The 20,053-nt window shown below is 39.7% G+C and overlaps 4 protein-coding genes across 4 annotated transcripts; 2 read left to right on the forward strand and 2 right to left on the reverse strand.

Annotated features, from left to right (window-relative positions):
• The first annotated feature begins 2,608 nt into the window (after positions 1 to 2,608).
• Positions 2,609 to 9,507, forward strand: wu:fl23c11 (interleukin-17 receptor C). Its single transcript, XM_065961406.1, has 16 exons — positions 2,609 to 2,906; positions 4,249 to 4,276; positions 4,388 to 4,522; positions 4,773 to 4,898; positions 5,027 to 5,136; positions 5,612 to 5,723; positions 5,808 to 5,849; positions 6,060 to 6,196; positions 6,296 to 6,358; positions 6,453 to 6,510; positions 6,594 to 6,826; positions 7,155 to 7,202; positions 7,321 to 7,372; positions 7,482 to 7,577; positions 7,661 to 7,699; positions 7,868 to 9,507. Exons 1-16 carry the CDS (start codon positions 2,793 to 2,795, stop codon positions 8,638 to 8,640), a joined length of 2,166 nt encoding a protein of 721 aa, XP_065817478.1. The 5' UTR covers positions 2,609 to 2,792; the 3' UTR covers positions 8,641 to 9,507.
• A 196-nt stretch (positions 9,508 to 9,703) lies between these two features.
• Positions 9,704 to 14,918, forward strand: LOC109980909 (protein disulfide isomerase Creld1). Its single transcript, XM_020629468.3, has 11 exons — positions 9,704 to 9,993; positions 10,658 to 10,778; positions 10,893 to 10,975; positions 11,287 to 11,397; positions 11,557 to 11,648; positions 11,819 to 11,998; positions 12,106 to 12,201; positions 12,297 to 12,380; positions 12,953 to 13,048; positions 13,143 to 13,283; positions 13,374 to 14,918. The coding sequence occupies exons 2-11, from the start codon at positions 10,662 to 10,664 to the stop codon at positions 13,592 to 13,594; spliced, it is 1,221 nt and encodes a 406-aa protein (XP_020485124.2). The 5' UTR covers positions 9,704 to 9,993; positions 10,658 to 10,661; the 3' UTR covers positions 13,595 to 14,918.
• Positions 14,653 to 16,555, reverse strand: LOC136181099 (uncharacterized). Its single transcript, XM_065961407.1, has 6 exons — positions 16,311 to 16,555; positions 16,073 to 16,209; positions 15,829 to 15,956; positions 15,645 to 15,704; positions 15,383 to 15,572; positions 14,653 to 15,231 (listed from the first exon to the last, which is right to left on the reverse strand). The coding sequence occupies exons 1-6, from the start codon at positions 16,318 to 16,320 to the stop codon at positions 15,121 to 15,123; spliced, it is 636 nt and encodes a 211-aa protein (XP_065817479.1). The 5' UTR covers positions 16,321 to 16,555; the 3' UTR covers positions 14,653 to 15,120.
• Positions 16,556 to 16,704: 149 nt separating this feature from the next.
• On the reverse strand, positions 16,705 to 20,016 carry mbd4 (methyl-CpG binding domain protein 4). Its single transcript, XM_020629592.3, has 7 exons — positions 19,490 to 20,016; positions 18,668 to 19,398; positions 17,922 to 17,987; positions 17,645 to 17,779; positions 17,389 to 17,538; positions 17,103 to 17,206; positions 16,705 to 17,011 (listed from the first exon to the last, which is right to left on the reverse strand). Exons 1-7 carry the CDS (start codon positions 19,789 to 19,791, stop codon positions 16,937 to 16,939), a joined length of 1,563 nt encoding a protein of 520 aa, XP_020485248.2. The 5' UTR covers positions 19,792 to 20,016; the 3' UTR covers positions 16,705 to 16,936.
• Between the last annotated feature and the right edge of the window lie 37 nt (positions 20,017 to 20,053).

Genomic DNA, 20,053 nt, shown 5'->3' on the forward strand with positions numbered 1-20,053 from the left:
GTACACAGACTAAAACAACACTGATACATTATGAACAAGCAGGACAATATTAAAAACAACTGCAAACATATTTGAAGATTTAAGTTCATATATTTAAAAACAAATTGTTTATGTTATTGCATTAAATTGGGAAAGGTTTTTATGTTTATCATTAGGTCTATAGTAGCATACAGTTAGAATTTAAATATACATGTATGTGAAGTTATTAGTTTCATTTATTTCAGTCACCTAAGGTTGACTTTGTTACGCCATAAAAAAGCTCATTCTGAGCCCCAGAATTTGAAAGTATTTGCCTTGGGCGATTGCATTTAAGATAGTTAAGGAATTTTCATCATAATCGTCCTGAAAACAAACTGTTCAAGGACCAGAGCGAAACACAGAACTCACACAGGTGTTTGGGCTACATACTATACACCTGATAGGCAAAAGATACCAACTCTTATCTCAGACAGTGACTAAACTGACCTATTTAGTTAGATAAAAGTCAATGATTAAACTTGGCTTTCTAATTGAAAACATTCCAACAAAAGCCTCTGTTTCAATGAAACTGTGAACAATGCTGCTGCAGAGTTAAAGTGACGGTACCTGCAAAGGTAAATACGTTTATAAACTTGAAAACTTAACTTATTCTTTATAGGAGTCAGATGACTAAAAATATATATTCAAAAATGTCTTTGGACATCAAAAAGGTTACCACATTGATTCATGCCTTCCTCATTATTACCAACTCAACAGATGGGTTTACATTGTAATGTAACATGTTACAAACTGGTAGTATTCATATTGTGAACACAATTCTACATTGAAAATCCAAGCAGACTTGCGTTGATCATGCCCACCTGAGCAGGTGGCATTACGCTTCGCCACGCCCTCTTTGTGGCTGTCAATCACCAGGAAGTGCATGTGAGACCAAAACCCAGGAGCGTCTCAACAGTTGCCTTGTGTGCCTATGTGTGCAAATATTACATATTTGCACACATAAATAAAGTAAAAACAAAGAACATATTTATTCATGTTGTGTTTTTTTCCCTTCAGGTATACCATACTTTTTATTTAGAAAACATGTCCCTCTGAAATTGCTCATCCTGCTTCAATGAACTTTGTTGAAATGTAAGCATGACACTGTCTGCATTTTCAACTTTTTTTCAAACTGTACTTTTAAAGAGGAACGAATAATCTAGATGAATGAAAACTGCTGTTTGAACATTAGGATGCTGTTTTTTCATAAGCTGCATGCATTTTCTAAAACCTGTTAATTCAGATGAGTAACACTGTAAGATCAAACCACTGACAAGAATCCAGTTTTTATAGGTCTATCGGCTGACATGCTCGACAGAGTCCATGAGGAATTCAATCACATTTTTTCACCTCAGACTCATCTATGCTACCAGATTGTCACTGATACAACATCAAGTTAATCATGTCATGGTCACTTTCTCACGGAAAGGTACAAACTCTGATGGGGAAACTGAATTTTGATGTACTCAGTATTTCGATGAGCTCATAAAACATGTACAGATGAAAATTCAAGCTAAAGATCAAAACCGACAAGTGGGTTCACTAATAGGTTATGAGCCAAATACCACACATTTTCCTTGAATAGCTGAATAATCTGGACAGCAGAGGACATCCTCTTTGCTTATAAAGTTGTTATCCTTAGACCCCTGACTTCCCAGGAACTTAGTGACATGCAACAGATTTGGTGTACACAGACTAAAACAACACTGATACATTATGAACAAGCAGGACAATATTAAAAACAACTGCAAACATATTTGAAGATTTAAGTTCATATATTTTAAAACAAATTGATTATGTTATTGCATTAAATTGGGAAAGGTTTTTATGTTTATCATTAGGTCTATAGTAGCATACAGTTAGAATTTAAATATACATGTATGTGAAGTTATTAGTTTCATTTATTTCAGTCACCTAAGGTTGACTTTGTTACGCCATAAAAAAGCTCATTCTGAGCCCCAGAATTTGAAAGTATTTGCCTTGGGCATTTGCATTTAAGATAGTTAAGGAATTTTCATCATAATCGTCCTGAAAACAAACTGTTCAAGGACCAGAGCGAAGCACAGAACTCACACAGGTGTTTGGGCTACATACTATACACCTGATAGGCAAAAGATACCAACTCTTATCTCAGACAGTGACTAAACTGACCTATTTAGTTAGATAAAAGTCAATGATTAAACTTGGCTTTCTAATTGAAAACATTCCAACAAAAGCCTCTGTTTTAATGAAACTGTGAACAATGCTGCTGCAGAGTTAAAGTGACGGTACCTGCAAAGGTAAATACGTTTATAAACTTGAAAACTTAACTTATTCTTTATAGGAGTCAGATGACTAAAAATATATATTCAAAAATGTCTTTGGACATCAAAAAGGTTACCACATTGATTCATGCCTTCCTCATTATTACCAACTCAACAGATGGGTTTACATTGTTATGTAACATGTTACAAACTGGTAGTATTCATATTGTGAACAGAATTCTACATTGAAAATCCAAGCAGACTTGCGTTGATCATGCCCACCTGAGCAGGTGGCATTACGCTTCGCCACGCCCTCTTTGTGGCTGTCAATCACCAGGAAGTGCATGTGAGACCAAAACCCAGGAGCGTCTCAACAGTTGCCTTGTGTGACGAACGCCATGGGAACTATAGACTAACGGAGGAACTATTGAGATCGTGCTTTACTGCTCCTGGCTGGACAACAGGCGGTGTTTTTTTGGACGAGGGGAGTGAGAGCCTCCCTGTGCCAGGCGCAGAGCTGCTCTCAAAGAAATGGCTCCAAGTCTTTCTGTCCCACCGCTGTCATTGCTGCATTTCTGGCTGTTCTTGTCTGCGAGAGCGCTGGAGATGATTGACGGAGACGCACCTGAACTCACCTGCAGCGAGGTATATAGCAAGTCGCCATGATCTCTTGTTTATCATTGTCCTCATGAAACTAGATTACAACAGAGTGACTGCAACCTACACTTACACATTTTACAGTAGGCTTTATTGTGCACTTTAAAGTGACTTTAATGAGCACTTATTGAACTTTTTTTTTAAACGATATTGTTACTTGGTGATCTATATTACCATCTTTATTTTGACATGCGTTTTGAAACACAAGGCATCTCTCAAGGACAGAAAACATCAGTTTGCTTTCTTTCTTGTGAAAAAAAAAATTGAATATGCTTTTGAAAATGTACTGTACAGGTGATGTTTAAAGGTTGAATCAAGAGAGACAAGGCCAGAGATCTTAAATATGAGAGTTTAAAGTTAATTACTTATTTACTCTCATGCCTGAGCATGAAAAGTACTCTACTGCTCTGTTTACAAAGTGGCTGGTTCAATTCTCCTTGAATTCAGTTATAAATAAAGGCAAAACAACCACAGGAAAAATGAACACATTTAGTGTATTACACATACAGGCACACAGCGTCAAAACATTACATCAACAAAGGTCAATAAAACTTGATGTTCAAACGTTTTATGAGTTATTTATCTTGATTTACAAAGTAACTTTAACAGCTCTCAGTTGTCACCTGTCCAGAGTGTACTTCCCTGTTAAAGTGTCAACAATAAGCCTACTTGATTGAGTGATAAGTCAACTAAAACACTTCTGATCACTAATGGGTTTTTTTTTGTCAATCGTTGTAGACATTCAAGCAAGATTTGCTTGCTCCAGTAAATAACATGTAACAGGGTTTTTTTCTTTCCTTTTCCTGTCGATTTTATTCTAGAAAATAAAGTCTTTTTTGACCTTTTGATCAGACAAAAGAAGCCAATTCAAACGGGCATTTTGAGTTCTATAGGATTTTTACGAGCTTTTTAACAGTTGTTAAACAGGTTTTTAAGTCAAACAGTGTATCCTTGATTACTCAGAAGAATAAACCAAACATTAATGTATTGTTGTTTGCAGCCCCAAATAAAGCAATGGATGTATACACATTTTAAACTAACGATTGAAATCGCATTTAGAGTAGTTCGATTAACATCCTGTAGAAAACTACAGTATAAAAGAACCCAATACAACTAAAATGACAGGTTGTAGTATAACTACAACCTCTATTTTCTTCATAGTACACAAACTATTAGGTATCAAAGGTGTGGTAGTGTTGTTTTTACTTGGGTTAAGAATCTGTCTAATCTACTTCTGAATCCTTAGCTGTTACAACCCTGTCATGTAAGAACAGTGTTGTTTACAGGTGAGGGGTTTTATTTTTTTAATTCTCATCTCTTCCTCCTTCAGGGTTTGACTGACTGCGACGTGAGCTCAGGTAGCAACACGATTAACAGACCAACACACGTTTAGCTCAACTCATGCTAACAACCTCTTACTAAAGCAGGCATGCACTCTGTAAAAATAAGAAACTCTCTTCTTTCCACAGAGTCTCTTTTTGATTATTCTCCACCAGATCCAGATGACACAACAAGCATCACTCATGTGCAGCTTCAAGTGTGCCTGTGCTGTTCTGCTGCACAAGACTGTAAACCCTGCCTGCAAGTCAACATCACAGTCCAAGGTAAGTTTGTCATGTGTTGACAGATGAGGTGACTCATCATCACCTTAGTTCCCTTAATTCGTAACATATTTCCTTATGACAATGAAGGTCTTTGTTATCATAATGTACCAGAGTTCCTTGCATAGTTATTTACTGCATCCCTAACATAGTTTTTTAGCAGCTTGTAAACCAACCAGCTGCTGATGCGGTTTTTAAAACATTGTGTTCTCTGCTGTAGTATTTACTGACTGTGATTACATTGCCCATGAAGTTGCAGAATCGGGTAACACTAAGGACATTTCTGAGGTATCTGGTCACCATAACAATCGTGAGGACATCTTTATCACGAGTCAAACTGTGGAGGGAAGTGGTCAGTTTGTGGCTCCGGAGCCAAAAGGTAAAGAGGCACACTCTCAAGCCAAATAGATGCATTGTATTTAAAAAAATTAAAAAATAATATATATATATATATGTCATTTTTGTCATACTTTGTACCTATCATATTCTGTGCTCTTCTCATTACAGCTTCAGTGAAAGTGTGTCACATCTCCCCAGGGTCCCATGAGTTTTGCAAGATGCTTGAGTTTAAACCAAAAAACTTGGGTTTCGACCAATCACAACATCACACACTTCAGGTGATGAGCGAAAGTCGAACAATTGTGAAGGACAAGTGCAGTTATTGTTAATTTTTTCATTATGTGATTTATTTAAAGTAGGCCTACTTGTGCCATATTTGGGACTCTAGTTTCTTTGACTTTATACTTTTACTCCACTACATTCAATTGAAAATATAGTTTACTTTGCATATTCATGCTTTACATTTAAAACATAATATTATAAAATGCAGGGTATGAAACTGCTAGTTGCCAATAATTCAGCTTGTGACCCCTGTACAAGTAATGTTGCTTGTATCACTGCAGATTTTCACTGCAGAATGACTATTTTTGCTTTTATAGTATGTTTAATTATAGCTCCACTTTACTTTTAATATCACAACATATCTCTGTATTCTTTATTACAAAGTTTTTATGTCTGTAAGTTTCTATTCCAGTGTTTTCACTGTAAGTGTGTTTATTGGTAATGAGTCATCTTTTGTTCTTGCCAATGCAGCTACTTCTGAGAAAGAACATGATGTTTGGCAGTCCTGTTGTAGTCCACGCCTTTTCAAACTTGGATGGTTCAGACAGCTTTCGAAATACCACAATCCCATCTTTAGATAAAGGTGAGTGGTGTCATATATGAATGACTCACTGAACCGCAGATTGCTAATTTAACCAAACAACAACTTCATTTTTCTTTTGTTCAGTTTGCTCCATAGACTCCGAGTGGGCTGTAAAGGACTGTGCTGGTAAGAGATGCTGTCAAATTTGATGTATTAAGATTTTCAGTTATATCATAGGTATGTGATTTTCTTATTTCTCTGGCTGTCTTTAAAGATAAGTATTGTATACGTTTCAGTAATGAACATGCACAAAGCAGTGCCAGCTAAAAACAGTTAACATACTTACAGAAAGCCTCATCTCAGTACTTAATGTTATTGATGATGTCTCTGTCTCAGTTCCCAGACTCCGAGCTGTGACTGATCATAAAAGAAAAGAAGTCCTCCTTCAACTGGAAAATAATACCAATACCTCACAAGACAAGCTCATGCTTCGTATGGTTTGGAATAACATATCTGGAGAGGCTCTTACATGGGTTAGTAAGTCCTAAACTAGTCATATAAATGTGCTCTAATTATCAAAAATTAAATGTCCCTGCGTATTACTCTTTAAATTAACTTTAATATCTTTGCAGCCTAAAGGCAAGACAGAGATGGCCGTTTCGTCAGATGTTGTTGCACCATGCCTGTGCTTCGAGGTAGCTCATGACTTCATTCAAGCTTAAGAAGAAAAAGACCGCTACAAGTGCCATTTGGAAGTAAAGAGTTACTCTTAAAAATCTATGTTTTCAGGTGTGGTGGAAGGGAAAGGAACTACGCAGACAATTCTGCCCTTTCAAAAACAAACAAGGTAAACGCTTAATAATGGTGAACCAAGAGCAGAATACATTTGTGTGGGAAAAATGTTTAAACAGCAAAACATTTCTTTCCCAGATGCCCTGGAAAGAATGCAGCAGAATGTGTCCATTGCTGTTGTGGAGTCTTGGATGAGGGACGGCACGCCAAGGCTGAGATGGAATGTGACTGCCCCCTGCAGGCTGGAGGGAGAGGTGTGGTTGTGCAAGAAAAACCAGGCAGGAAGCCTGTGTAAGGAGGTGGTGGGCTCCAAACAGAGACTCAACAACCATGAACATGCAGGCTGGAGGGCATCGCGCAAGGTACACTGGGTAAGAGGAAAGACTTGGATTACGTTGCCAGCTTTATCGTCTTCAGTGTTGGGAAATACCAAGTAGCTTCAGCCTGTTGCATAAGTTACTTATGTCAAATTTTGAGTTATCATTATCATTTCAAGTGTCAATTTTACCGAATATGTTTCCCCACAGCCGCAACATTAAAATACTGCTCACATCGTGACAATAATGTGATGGTATAATATATAATAATACAAGTTATCAAACAGCCTGGAGAGTACTTCCACGTATGACATGGCCACAAATCTGTTGTTTCCTCCTTTTTATGATTTTTCATTCATTGACTCCTTAATTTACTCTCCAGAAAACCGGAGAATTCAACACATCTTCACATCCTCTGCTTTGCATCCAGGTGATCATTGTCATTGTCCAGTTATAATTATTGCAGTCCATTACCATTACATTGTCAACATGTTTTGCTACTTTCTGTCTAGTCTGTGCTAACCTCAGCCCTGCTAATCATTTCTTAGCTTCAAATCGATGGGATGAAGTCATACTTTGAACCTCATTGTCCTTTCGCAAGTAAGACTTTCAATTATTGCCCAAATCTAGATAAAATGTATTTGTTTAAAACGGATCGACTAGGACAACACAACATTTTTTTGATGACTTTTATTATTTATTTCCCCAGGATCTCGATTGAGATGGAGTCTGCCTTTTCTAATTCCATCACTACTTATTTGCATTTCCATACTAGGAGTCTATTTTATACAAGGAGTCCTAAAAGGTCAGTTTATTTATTTGAATCTTTACGCCACAAAATATTAACTACATCATAACAAAATAGCTCATTGTATCGTTTCCTTTCAGGCTACATGTGGAGATGGTTGAAAGAAGATGATGTCAAAGGTACGAGAGTTTTTTTTTTTTTTTTTACACTCATCTATTTTAACACGATAATATATGGTATTTATATTTATACTGTGTCCAAAATAAATACAAAATAAAATAAAATATGTGTAATCCTCCAAAAATCATGATCTTCAAACTTTATAAAAATGTTCTTCTCTGGTTCAGGTGCTATAGGTGGCGGTCATGTGGTGTTGCTGTACCCATCTGATGATGACCAAGCTCTGCCAGAACTGATGAGCCACCTTGGGTCGTCCCTCCAGGCCTTGGGCTTCAGCGTGTCTTTGGACCTGTGGAGCCAGGCTGAGCTGGGTGTTCTGGGTCCTGTGCCATGGCTCCACTCAAGACTAAACCGATTGCAAAGGCAGGGCGGTAAAGTGGTCCTGGTCCTCACCCAGGCTGCCTGGATCAGAGCTGTAGAATGGGGTGCTGGGAGCTGGGAGAGGAACACCCCAAGGAACGGAGACATGAAGCCAGAGGAGGAGGTGGAGGGAAACTATGATGTGTCCTCTCAATGTGTAGACGTTTTTACTGCTTCACTGAGCTGTATTCTTGCAGACTATTTACAGGGCCGTGCCGGTGAGCGGTTCATGTTGGTTCAATTTGAATCACTTCCACCTGAGCCTCCAGGTGGATTCAGGCCATTGCCAGAACTTTTCCGTGGCCTTCATGTCTACAGCCTCCCCTCCCAGAGCCTTGGTTTTCTGACTGAACTTGCAGGGGCTCGACAAATGGCAACAGCTTCTGCAAGAAGGAAAAGGGCAGGCGGGCTAAGGCTGGCATCCCGAGCTCTGGCACGAGGGCTGTCTGGGTTCACAGCGGGGACCACTGTGTTACGCCTTGCAGGGGTGTCGCAGGGTTGTGTGGGTGTTGAATTTGAAGACTCTATGGAGACAGTTCCATTAAAACCATGTCTTGTTAACTCCTCCCTCCAGCCCTGACTCAAGCCAGAAGGTCAGTACAATGGAATGGGTCTGACATCAGGAGAGGACGACACATGATGTAAATTTATTGGCTGAACAGAGGATAATGAGATATGTTACTCTGGGAGATGTTCAGCTTTTACAGTTTCTTAAAGCAACAAAATGATATTGGTGCTGGGTGTTGTGGTTATTGGAAAAGGTTTTTTTTCTATGTTCCTTCATGTTTCTGTTATTGAAAAGCTTTTTCTTCTAAAGGCTGACTTGATACATAAACACTAAAAAACTACACTCAAGGAATAATATAGTATTTATACACCGTTTGGAAAAAAAGTGTCTTTTGAAAGCTTTTTATTTTTATAAATGTCCCCTTCTGTTCCCTCCTTTCTGTTTTTTTACTCCTTGTTTTTATTGTAACTCTTCATCGTCTCATACGTGTATAACCTTTGTTATAATCTGTTTAGCAGTAATTACACATCTTAAATTGTCTATTCACTTCATAGGTGGTTTATCTAAATCTATCCAAACTGCATGTCACGTACAGTCAACCATGGGCTGCAACACTATTTGTCATTTAAAGCTTGTGTGAGGTCCTTTCATTGTTGCCCTCTTGACAAAACTGTAGCTCTTTTAGCTGTTCTGAGTTTGTGTGTATTTATTCAACAAGAAATGTTTTCACCTTCAAATGTACCACTCATAGGGAATTCATTCCATGGAAAAGAAAAAGTGTATATCTAAAGGTCTGCAGCCAGCTGTCATCACTTCAATCCACACCATACACCCTCTGGCTGTAGTCCCGGGCATTAAAAATAACTACATAGATAAAGCCAATCTGTATTGTGATGATCTTGTTTGCTTTTGTTGCTCATAAAGAAGCTTCAGTATTAATTTTTAGTCTGTTTCATAATCAGTCTTAAAATAAAAAAAATGGGTTGCTCACCAAAGATAATGCTTTGTGCACTTTATATGTGACAACACTACCATACTGCCCATCTGTTTAGTATTTGGCGTGGTGTGATTGGTTGAAGACTGAAATCCCCTGCGGGGTTGGGCGGTGCCATGGTATCCTGGGTGGCTCAGACAGCTGCTGCATGGAAAGCAGAGAGAGAGAGAGAGAGAGAGAGAGAGAGAAGCAACTGGAAGCTATTCACTTGATTCAACTCAATGCACACTAGCTCTACAGCTACGTAGCTAGCGAGTTATCAAGCTGGTTGGCCATTGCAGTGGCTTACCCGGTCGAAATGACACATTTAAAGCTTTAACAAGGGGCTTCCAAAAATGTGAAAGTCTGCCTGCGTTGTGTAGAACCAGGGGGGGCTGGGAAACGGAGACTCATCATCAGTGGTGCAGCAGACGTGGTGGCTTTGCAATAAGGTAAGATTTGCTTACAGTATCTTCTTACAGTATTACTACAATAAAGGCAAACACTGGAGGACGCTTTAACGTCATGATAAAGCGGGGGGGAGGAAACCCGGATTATAACAGTGAATTTTAGCTTCGTCTAGCAGCTATTGACCTTAGCCAGCTGCTACTTGGCTTATTTTTTTGTGGTGCTGATGCTGAGCTAGCTAAGCTAACTGTGACAGAGGAGCATCCTGACCAGGCTAATCAGGGAATTAAGATGGATTTTTATATTTGAGATGTACTTTTTTATTTAGTCTGGGTTAATGCAACCGTTTGTGTAGAGCTATCACGGAGACACTTGATGATTATATTGTGTGTAAGTAAGGGTATTTTGTTTATTATTTATTAGCAATGTAAAACAAACTTTATGAAAATCAGGCTGCATATAACAGTGGTGGACAGTATTATAATGCAACATTACAGATGTTCTAGGTGTTTGCAAAATTCAGCTTGTGCAAGTCATTGCAGGATCTCTTATGTCTCTAGATATGAGATAGGCAAGTATTCCTTTATACTCTCTGTGATGAAATCTTATTATTATTAAATTATGTTAATGTTATGTTTATTATGTTAATTTCCCATGTTGTACATGACTGGTTGTGTGTGTGTGTGTGTGTGTGTGTGTTTTCTGAAGGATCATGTGGTGGGCCTGGCCTTTCCTGCCGGCCCTTGTGCTTCTCTCAGAGCTCTCTGTGGTGAGAGTCCAGACTGCACCATGCCAGACCTGCCGAAAACTAACAGAGAGTTTCATTAAGGTACCGGCGGATAAGTTACAGTGAGCCATCAGTGTGTGCTTGGTCTTTTAGAGACAAGCTTTTTTTAATGAAGTCCTGAGTCCTGTGATTTTTTTTTTCTCCCCATATTTTCAGGGCTTGGAGACAACAGCTAACAAGAACTTTGGGGGAGGTAACACTGCCTGGGAAGAAGAAAAGTTGGCAAAGTATGCACGCAGGTAAGAAAAAGTCTGAACTATACAAAACGCTTTATTTTATTAAAAGTGTAATGTGTTAAAATTTGCATTGCTAAGAACCATCCTACAAAATATGAGTCAGTGTCTGACGTTTGTTCCTTGCGCATGTGTATAATATCGTTATGTATTATTAATGACATAAGAGTCTATTTTAAATGATACAGACCACTGAAGGGAGTTAAACCCCTCTGTGGGCCGGAGCTATTCGTCCATGGTGGGCCGTGGTGGTGGAACAGCATCTGATCTCTTTTGTGCTTGTCTTTGCGCCTCTATTGGCTCCCTTTTTATTTCAGCGAGACTCGGCTCCTCGAGATTGTAGAAGCTGCTTGTGAGAAGGCCGATTTTGAATGTAACCAGCTGCTGGAGCAGATAGAAGACCAAGTGGAGACATGGTGGTTCCACAGGTAGATGTGAAATCCTGATAGTTGAATAAGTATAATCTCACATTTATTCTTTGCATGTACATTGAGATGGTTTTTGGCCTCAGCTGTTATGTTTTGTAAGGATGTATTACCATGCCCCTGTTTTAGCTCCATTAGTGACATGGTGTATGTGTCCTCCAGGCAGCTGGAGGCTCCAGACTTGTCTGAGTGGCTGTGCATAGAGGAGCTAAGACTCTGTTGTCCACCTGGACGCTTTGGACCTGACTGTAAAGGTATGAAAAACATAAAATATTAAAAGAAGCTTCTTGATATAAGGATTGATTAACAACTAAAAATGCTAAACCAAGTACCAAGTGAAACTTTATGAATGTGTAAAAAAAAAAAAAAAATGTTCATGCTGATTCCGAGGCTTGTTTTGAAGTGGCATACTGATCCAATACAGAGTGTCCATCTGGCCCTGGTGGTGTGTGTGGAGGTCTGGGGCGCTGCGAGGGAGAGGGGACTCGCCTTGGAGATGGAGAGTGCGTCTGTGATCCTGGGTATTCAGGAAGTCTCTGCCAGAGCTGTGCTGATGGTTACTTCAGAGAGAAAAGCTCCAATGAGAGTGCAGGAGCCTGTGCAGGTGCCTCAGATCGACTCAACCGTTTCAACCCCTCGAGATGTTAGGATGTGTCTCAGGCTATCCAACGTGGTCGTTTTCAACTTGACTCTGTCTTTCATCCTGTCTAGCTTGCTACTACTCATGTAAGAAATGCCTTGGCCCGCAAGACTACAAATGCCTCGACTGCAAACCCGGCTGGATCCTTCATGACAACAAGTGCGTGGGTGAGTGTGTCTTCAGAGATCATGTGGTAGCACATCATCGACTGTGTGCCAGTTTCTGGTGTCCTAATGCTTGACTGCACTTGTATGTGTTTCAGACGTTGACGAGTGTGGCACAGAGCTGGCTCGATGTGCTTCTAACACGTACTGTCACAACACCGATGGATCTTATGAATGCAGAGGTAGGTTCTCTGGTTTTGTTACTCTTTAATTACTGGAATCAGCTTTGACGTGTAGATTTCACGGTGCTGCTATGATTTGTCTTTTAGGATTGTGAAGCAGGGTTTCAGCTTAATTTGCAAAATATAAAAAAAGCGAATCAAAATCTACTACATCTCATCACAAAAAATGAAAGTTTGTCTGTCTTGGGCAAAGCAGTGATTCTTTTTTTTTTATCGGTTTTATTTCTGTTTTTCTTGAAGGTATTGTTTATACAACATGTCAAAAAGTAGTAACAAACCGCTGGTTGTACTTTGCCCCACCTCACAGAACGTGTGTGCAAATGGATTGTTTGTTTTTATTTTATTTTATTTTGCTCTTTGACAACGACAGCAGCAAATGTCTCTTTGAGAAGCTAGCTGTTGGGTAATCTTGCTTAATCAAAACTGAAGCAAGTCAGATTTAAAAAAAAAACAACGTTTCTGTGTTCATCTCCAGCTGAAAGGCCTTCATAAACTCATCATCATTCACTTTAGTTTTGGCATCGTGCTCATATGCCCAGCTTTGGTTACTAATTTTTTTCCTTTGCGTCCAGGATGTGACCAGGCATGTGTTGGCTGCATGGGCAGTGGTCCTGCTCGCTGTAAGAAATGTTCACGTGGCTACAAATTGAAAGGAGCGAAGTGTCTCGGTAAGGATGTACCACTCATTTACTGAATACGTGTATCTATGCCACATATGTGTATGTTTCTCTGATTCTCTTTTTCTTTCTTGCTCCCCCTCAGATGTAGATGAATGTAGCGAACGTGCAATAGCATGCCCAGGACTCAATGAGGCCTGCACCAATGAGGAAGGCTCCTTCCACTGTGACTGTGCTGATGGATTCATTAGAAGAGATAGTATTTGTGTTGAAAATAAGCCTCCTGGTAAGTAGCCCTAATAGGGATTATTCCGACATAAATTGCTGACAGCTTCTCCAATATGCCCATTAAGTTTCTTTTCCTCTAACTCCTCAGCTGGCCCGGAAAAAGGTCTGTTTGACGACATGACGGACGACGAGGTCCTCGTGCTGCAACAGATGTTCTTCGGCGTCGTAATCTGTGCACTTGCTACCCTTGCTGCTAAAGGTGATATGGTTTTCACCGCCATTTTCATTGGAGGCGTGGCTGCTATGGCTGGATACTGGCTGACAGAAAAGGGAGACTACATGCTCGATGGAATCCTGAAAGGACGCTAGACTGAGATGGTCCACGATTTTTGAAAAAGGGACCTTCCAATACCAGCTGGTTCGAGGGCAGGAACATATCCCTACAATGCTAGATTTTTTTCAGGGATTTATTTGGGATCGGGGAGTTACTTAAAAAGGGCTTTGACTCATTTATGTTTAAGAATAAGAAAAGGCTGGAAAGTGAGAACTTGAAGGCTCTGAAGCCATGAAGAGGAAATAACAAAGCACCACTGCACTGATGTAAAGGAACTGAACTTGTAACCCTACCTCAACTTTTGTTGGGAGCAAAGGGGGACATGAAGACCATTACTGATTGTTCAACTCTATTATGCATATTGATGTCTCATGTGGCATTTTTGTTGCTCAAGAAATGATGTCGTTTCCTTCCACACAATCAAAACCTCCAGTCATTACGTTTGCAGGTTTTTTTAATTATTTTTTTTAGATCATTGCTATGAAGCAAAAGCGTTCCCATAGACGGACTGGTTTGCAAGTTCAGTCTAATGTGTCAGGATAATGAGACACTGAAGCGTCTCCCAATGAGCATAGGAGTAGACAAGGGGATTTTTAATGAAAACTCTGGGATGTTTTCATTATTATTTATTCACAGAATGACTTTTTACCTCCTAACTCACTGAATGATTCTTTTTAGCTTAATGCATGAAAACTAGGATTTCAAATGAAAGGTACGACACTGTATGTATTGATTCACTGTCTTCTTTAGCATGGAACCACAGTGACTCCATAATGAGGTCGTGAGGAGATGTGCTAAAGTAAATACCAGCTCTAATATGGATGTTTTCAGACATTTTCTGTTGCAATTTTAATTTATTTCCAAAGCAATATTTATTGGAAAGATGTTTATTATATTAGCTTTGTATATTTTTTGCGTCTTGTTAGTTATAGCTTTTCTTTTCTTCTCATTTGAACGGGTAGAGTAGCATTACGTCACAAAGCCTTTGAAGCGTCACCTCCTTACCTGACCATCTACTTTGTTTTTCCTTGTAAGGAAAGTTTTCCACATATTCATTATCTGGTATAAAAGTTTGATTTACAATAAAAGTCTGTCCCTCTTAATGTTATTTATTTTACAAGCAGAGTAAAGGGGAAACATTGTAGCGTAAGGAAAAGGATTTGATACAATTACATGTTGAATCATAGTCTATAGGACGTTTTAAATAAAGTTATATAAAGTGTGGTTTGATTGAGCTGAAGACTACCAGCATGTACGTGAGAGAAATCTTGGTGGTCAAGTTGCATTGTTAGGTCATGTATGCGCCAGGTACTTTACAAGCAAGGAAGAATGCATGGAATAAAATGAGTCAACATCTCTAGCACCCTTTCATTTTTGTTGTTTTTCAAGCAAGATTTTAAAAAAGAAGGATCTGATTTAAGACAGTATTTTCTCAATTCTAAGTTTTTTAAATTCCTTTTGTTCATTCAGTGGCTATCTCATTACTGATGCCATTAACACATGTACTGAACACACTTTGTTGCATTCCACTTGTTGTGATCGAGAGATGTAGAAGTTCAACCTATTTCAGAGTTCCACTCCAGTTAATGGGGTTAAGACAGAGCAGCTCTCGCTCCTTCAGGGCCTCCTGGGAGCGTGTAAGTGCTCTGTCTCTCCAGCTCTGCTCCATTAGCTATACAAATACACACACACACACACACACACACACACACACACACACACACACACACACACACAGCACAGGGAGAAACAAAACAAAAAAACCTCAGACACTCCCTTTATTGTTGTAACCTGGGAGCAGCAGTATTGGTGTTTGACTTTACCCGCTTGTTCTCATCTCTGTATGCAGTCATTGCTTTTCTGTGCTGGATCATTTGCTCTCTTTCACTGGACAGGGCGAGGCGGTCCACTTCTTTAACATATTCTGCCTCCTTCCCTTTACAGGCCAGCAGGAGCTTCAGTGCTGCATATTTCTCCTCTATCTGCCTCTTTAAGTGCTCCCGGAGCTCCTTCCTAGGAAGGGAGTGTCGTCAGTAAAGGTTAAGTACTTATTGAGAATATTGTGCAATCCACATTGAGTTCTACCTGTACTCTTCTCTCTCAATGCTGGATCCATAAAAAGGTTTCCGCCATACCTGATGGTATCTGAGTCAACAAAAGACTACAGTTAAATTTGAACTCAGTGTTTCAGAGCACAGACAGTAATGGTATTTGTATTTTTCCACTTAAATAGACCTATTACAATAAATGATTGGTCAAACATTACAACCTGTAATGCTCTCTCCTCTGCAAGAGGAGTGTCCTCTGCTGGTTGTGATGGTGAACAGCTGGCGTCTCCAGACAAACAGTGCGTTTGAGGACCAACGGGGGATGTAAAGGGTTCAGTCTTGGAATACACTAGGAAGATTTATGAAAGTGATTTCCCCTCTTTTTTTCTAATAAACATTGTCATCTCATTACACAGAAAAACAGTCACATCATACTGAATGAAGTGACAGTGAATCTCTGCTCACTTGAGTGCTGGTCCACAGCCGGGCAGAGTCTGAGATGATGGGAAATGTCCTGGGCGGGACCACCATGCAGCGACTCCGCTGGACAGGAGGTGTGTTGTGAGGGAAACACACAGGTGTGGAAGCTATGGAGATGGCTGCTGTCGTACACAGAGTCACAGCACATGTTGAAAACATTTGCCAGTGACACTACACAGATGAAAAATATTTAAAAAACAAAAAAACAAATCTGTTCACTTACGTAGTTTCATTTTGTAGTTCAAGCTTCTTTCTTCTGTTCACCGGAGAAAGTCTTTGTGGAAACTTTCCAAAGTTTCAAATCCTAATTACTGAATTAGTTTTTTTAAGTTGCAAATCTATTGGCAGTAAATCACAAGATAAATCTAGCAAATGACTGTACTTGAACTAGTTAGAGATTAAACCGTGACATGCCTGTGCACTCACTCAGTTTTGCAGTGGCAACAGTTGCCTTGGGAATCAGGTTACCCCCTCACAACAAAAAAAAAGCTGCAGCGTATAGAGAGTCATGCGTCAGTGCATTACAAAGGAAAGATTATTAGCCTGTGACAAGGACCAACCAGTCAGAAGATGTCTCAGAGCCAGTCAGTCTGATTGAATAATACACTCATGAATCATTTCAACTTTTAAACCACTTAAAACATTTTTATTTCACATTAAAAGCATTTTCACTTACACTGATATCTTTGAAAATTCACATGCATTATTTTAAAACAAATTCAAGATCGTTATTTCCAGTTCAAAATAAATACTATTTTACAGGTAATACATTGGTTGAAAAGGATTTTCCAGTCTGTGGTGAAACAAATCCTTTTTTTTTTCCTTTGCAGATCCTCAAGCTTTGTGTTTTCATATTCCGAGTGACTCAGCGTTCTCCCAAAGCCAGGCATGGTATTTATTTAACATGTGGTCCTCAGGTGTCACCTATGATATAGAACAAGTTATCAATATCAGATTTCTGTGCTATTACTTAAGTCATTTGATCCACTTTTAACATATTTGGAGTTGCACTCACCTGTCTCCATTCTTCCACGCAGAAGATCCTGTAAGAGTCGTTACCATACTTCCCAATACCATGCAGCTCAATGGGGTAACGCCACTGTTTAGTTAAATATTCATCTATACAGGAGGGAACAGAGTATGAGGTCTTCTGGCTGCTGATGTGAATTCGAATTGTTTCTACTTAAACCTCAAAAATGTACAATGACAACATTTACCCTGAGGCTGTTATTGCACTAAAACTACAGTTTAAACAGTGTGGATGTTGCAATCTGTCACGCACAGCCGATGAGCACATTTACCTGAGAAGCGGACGAGTGTTTTGGCTCTCAGCTCAAACAGGCCTAAAGGCGTCATAAGCTCAGAAATGGGCTTCCAGTCAGCCACCCGGGTCACTTCCGCAGAGGGGTACCGCTCAAAGAACTGCCACAGCACTGGGATTGCCATTTTTCCTGGGGAATAAGATTATTAAAATAACACAAAGAGAGAAATGCTCAACTTGAGCACCGGCTGGCTGTGACAAGAGTGAAATATGTCTTTCCTATTTTGGGATCTTACCACTTGTCTTGTTCAGAAAAATAGTGGCCACCAGAAGCTTCCAGGGGTTGTGGAAAAGAGTTTCCTGTATGAGGTTATAGGGAGAACGAGGGGGGGTCCATTTTTTAAAGGCCTTCCTCCTGGGTGGGCTAAGGCCTGAGTAGAAACAATGTAAATCTTTGCTCAGGCCACACACACAACTGTATTTCATGCAATAAATCTTGAGCTCTACTTTATGTCTCACGCGGGAATATACACAAACTTGATTCTTGTATTGAATTAATTATTTTGATATTACAATCTCTGTGGGGGTTCCGGCTGAAATAAGGGCTGGTTTTTCGTTTGTCTTTCACGCTCTTGGACTCTGAAAGAGAAATAATGAATGTATGTTACAGAAAGGAAGGACTTTCTTATGACACAGAAGTAAAGGTGGGGGGAAAAAAACGACAAGCCCATTGCAACAGGGCAGTTCTTTAAACAACTACAAACTCTAAGGGTAATGTATGTCAAAAAAATAATTTTAACCCTTCATACAGCTTCCAAATGAAGGAAAATTCCCCGAGCAGTATTTTATAACCAATACTATATTGGAATTTAAATCAAATGTGATAAAGCGTACTCCATACTTGAGCATTTTTGACACTGAGTTGATTTTCGGGAATTTTTGGAAGTGAGCGTTTGCTTCATCATGCTGTATAAATGTCTAAAATCTAAATTTGCTCATGCCAATTATTCCTTTCCCCTCCTTTTTAAAAAAAATCTTAAATAACAACATATCTGCACCCCATTTTCCCCTGCATGTTGCTTGATTGATTAGTTTCTTTGAATTTTATTTATTTATAACAAAAAAATATGTATGCAGTTGTGAATTGGCTTAAAAACAGGTTTGCTGAAATGTTAAATGGCATTAAAATTGTACTGTGCCATATAAAATGCTGCAGTAAAAAAAAAAGCAAACATTTGCTTAAAAGAATGGAAGATTCAGAGAAAAGTTACTTTAAATGCTGTTCACACCAGCAATCAGATGGTGTGGCTCATACTTACTATTCTGGGAATTTTTCAGTGGTGTGCAGCTCTCGTCAGTGATGTCAGGTAACAACACCTCCTCTGGCACGTCCCCGTGACTGTCAGCATCACCCTCCAGTTCAGGATTAGGCTTGTTGTCACCTTCACTGTGAATCTGTATCTCCTCTTCCCCTCGTTCATCATCACCCTCTTTCTCGCTCCCACTGGCAGGTTGGAAATTCAGAACCGGGACAGAAAGCTGCGAGTCTGTCTTCTTGTCCTCGTGAACATTAAAAGTGTTATGTTTGTTATTTGGAGAAGCCAATCTGAGCAGCTTCTCTCTAAGCAACCCTGCCTTTTGAGGGCTCCCCTGACGTTTTAAATCAAAGTGTGCGGATGGCGCGCAGCACTTTATTTCATCCGTTTTGTCACATTGCTGAGTGATGATCTCTTCTGGAACTATTTCATTATTAATATGATTTGCATATTTTTCCCTCTTTCCTTTTTTTTCTGTCGCGCCTCTGATGAGGGAAGAGCTGGCTCCTTTAGATTTACTCAGAGGTTGATCCAGTGTATCCATAGCATCCTTTGTTTTCTCCTGCTTGCCAGTAGCTTGCCATCTCTTTCTTCTCCCCTGTTTCACTTGGGAGGGAGTGTTTACACCATCGCCTTTGGTTGCAGAAAATTCAAAAAGGTTTATGTTGACTTCTCCATTTTTAAGCAGGAAAGCCTGCAGGGATGCTTTTGACCGGAACTTCAACCCTTGGGGACTTTAAAAACAAAAAGTTCCATTAGACACTGATCCAACTGAATCTGCAAAACACTTGGTGTGACATCCGATAACTGTAAAAGAAGATTTACCTTGTAATGTAGACATCCAGTCTCCCCACTGTCTTGCCTCCTTTCCTCTGCCTGACCTCCCTGACCCAGCCAGGGGGCATTGTTAAAGTGCTGGGAGAATCAGCCCTGTCCTTGCATCTGTCGTCATTTATATCTCCATCTGTCTCCAGCTGCATGTCACAGCTAGAAGGAAGCTTGTCAAGAAGTGTGTTGTCTTTTCTGAGCCCGGCTGAGACAGTTGTGGATTCAGATGTGAAGGAGTATTTTTTAACACTGACTGTCTTGTCCAGCTGCTGACTTTTTACTCTTTCATCAGCAGCCATTTATGCTCTGTCATCTAGAACCTACAACAACATACAGTAAGTAGACCACATTACAATTATGTTGCCATAAAGTAGAGATCGGCGTGATGAGCAAGCGAAGCACATAAATGTTAATTCAACTGAGACACACGACAACTGGTCAGTCTGGATACTTCCTGAAAAGTTGCGTAGGACAAATCCGTTGCTGTACTCTTCCTTCTCAGCTACTTTCTGATGTCAACAACAATAGGGATACAACTCATGCGCCTTCTGCATGCAGGAA

This window comes from Labrus bergylta, chromosome 12 (genome assembly GCF_963930695.1).
Source record: "Labrus bergylta chromosome 12, fLabBer1.1, whole genome shotgun sequence".
Lineage (NCBI taxonomy): Eukaryota > Metazoa > Chordata > Actinopteri > Labriformes > Labridae > Labrus > Labrus bergylta.